This window comes from Nicotiana sylvestris, chromosome 11, assembly GCF_000393655.2.
Source record: "Nicotiana sylvestris chromosome 11, ASM39365v2, whole genome shotgun sequence".
Taxonomy (NCBI): domain Eukaryota; kingdom Viridiplantae; phylum Streptophyta; class Magnoliopsida; order Solanales; family Solanaceae; genus Nicotiana; species Nicotiana sylvestris.
In genome coordinates, this window is record NC_091067.1 from 83027493 (window position 1) to 83029821 (window position 2329).

The 2329-nt window shown below is 39.8% G+C and overlaps 1 protein-coding gene across 1 annotated transcript; it reads left to right on the top strand.

The window, feature by feature from the left end:
* Nucleotides 1-392: 392 nt before the first annotated feature.
* Nucleotides 393-1497, top strand: LOC104222753 (uncharacterized). Its single transcript, XM_009774043.2, has 2 exons — nt 393-1018; nt 1169-1497. The coding sequence occupies exons 1-2, from the start codon at nt 393-395 to the stop codon at nt 1335-1337; spliced, it is 795 nt and encodes a 264-aa protein (XP_009772345.1). The 3' UTR covers nt 1338-1497.
* The last annotated feature ends 832 nt before the right edge of the window (nt 1498-2329 follow it).

Here is a 2329-nt window from a genome sequence, read left to right on the forward strand (position 1 = left end):
GCCAGCTAGTATTGGTGCTATTCATACTCCTGTGTTTTATACACCTGATCTTGGCGGTACGGAGCGAGAGCAGCGTCAAAGGCGGACAAGAGTCTTTTTCTTCGCACATCAGGGACTTAATAATTTTGGTATTAGCGAGATGCAAGTGATTTCACATGCTTGCTCGATGCTGCTTTGTGTTACTCCCAACATGAGGGGGCACATTGAACTGGAGTTCAGGGAGCTCCAGCTGAAGCCACAGGTCAAAACTTTACCTAGCCAGGCAATTACGGCTGATCATAGTCGACTGGGAAGAGGGGCAGAATTACAGTAATTCAAAGATACTTGTCATCTATGCCTGTCTTCTATTAGCCATTTTTAAGTCACCAAATGAGAGGAATTATGAGCTATATATGGCCAAGAGGATTCGAGCAATTTCAGCTAAGGTTGGACATGATCCCGGTGAAAGGATTACAGTTCCATTCAGTCTTGAGGCTGCAAATCGTATCAAGATCAAGCTGGGTTCTTCCAGTTATCTTAAAAAGCAGATCATTTACATGCTTCTTGAGCAGCAGAGGGGGTCTGATCAATTTGCCAATATGTGGAGCTATCTAGTAATGATCCTATCTTGGAACGAGATGCATAACATCAATTTCTGCTACGAAATGTTCGTTAGGACAAGGTCTCCTGTGCTGACAGATTATAGGGTGGCTGCTGACGCTGGGCATCTCTATAATGCTTTATGCAAGATATCTAAATTTGCTTATCCTCAGTTCTTTAAATATCTTGCTCCTTTAGTGGACTTGCATGTCCTGAATAGGAGCCTATTTCCTACTCTCTTTACTGCAGCTGCTATGCTTAAGCTTGATGAACAAGGGTACAATTCAGTTCGGAACTTTCTAACTGCTGGTAATCCTAATGCCCATGAGACTGCTCTAGCTTTAGTTGAGCTTCATAAGAGTGCTATGCGTGAAAACCAACGAAATGTGGCGAATAGGTCCAAGTTGAACAGCTATATCTTGCTGGAGCCCGACCCAGAGTATGATTTTTAGAATACCGTCCTGCTTATTAAAGTTGAGTAGTGGAATTTTAGTAATGTGTCTTGCTTTCTTAGGATTTGCTTTCAAGTTCCATCTAGGGGTTGATATTACTCGTTATTTTGTTTTTGTTTTTGCTGTTTTTCTTAAAGTGTCGTAAGAATTAGCCGACTTAGAAGATGGATGGTGACGCCCGTATTGCCTTGTTCACCCGGCGCTAGAAAAAAGTCTAACGCACAGCCATTGGAGATTGACGGATGCGGAGCGTGGTGGTTTGTTATGGTCCATTGCAAGGTCCACATCGATATTGCAATATGCTGATGTGGGGTTTATATAGCCTGAGGCTCTCCCACCTTAATAACTAGCTTATGGGGTGTAGTTCTCCCGGGATTGTTTCAAAAACGATCTTCTCGTCATAACTCACAAATGTGTTTGACGACTTTTCATATGTTGAAAACTGAGATATCGAAGCTTGCTGCTATCACACTCATTTGGATAATACCTATTCTTATTAAATCACCAAATGAATTAACTGGAATTAAACTAGCCATACCGAGGAGTAAGTCAGTGCTCACAGCATCAAAGCGACAGTTAAGTTTTTGAAAATGCAAATCTATAACACCATAAAAAATTTCAACACGCAAATGATGATAATATGTAACATCAAGAGCTCTACGCTTAGATTTCCCAGGAAAGTAGAGAGCGCCCATCTTTAGAATCGCTATATCATGTATCAATTCCTCATCGTTTGTAATCGTTGCTTTGTAAGAGCAATGAGTCCCATAGCATTGACAATATCTTGATCCATCCTTTGTGATACACAACTCAACTCATTTGTCATTATTAGAACTTTTAACATCAAGTGCAACATTAAAACAAAATCAAATTCCTTGATCTTACCCATAAGACTTTCAGCAACAATTCTATCGGCATAGTTTGGACACTCACGGGCAGTAAATTCAAGAAAATGAATAATTGATGAAAATAGGATAATAAGGTTATCCAATGTTTTATAATGAGAACTCAAACGAGTATCACCTGGTCATTGAAGCCCACGTTCTTGATTTAATCCTTGTCCAGTATGCACTTCACCTGATTTGAGCAACTCCTTTAACTTTTCAGCTTGATGTTCTCGAAGCAAAACCCTGCGCTTAAAAGATGTTCCAACAATATTTAAGACATTAGCAACTATACAAAAAATTCATCTATATCTGAATGCTTCTTTGCAAGAGCCACAAGTGTTAATTGCAATTGGCGAGCAAAACAGTAAATGCAATATGGTGATGGAGACTCATTCATAATCAAAATCTTAA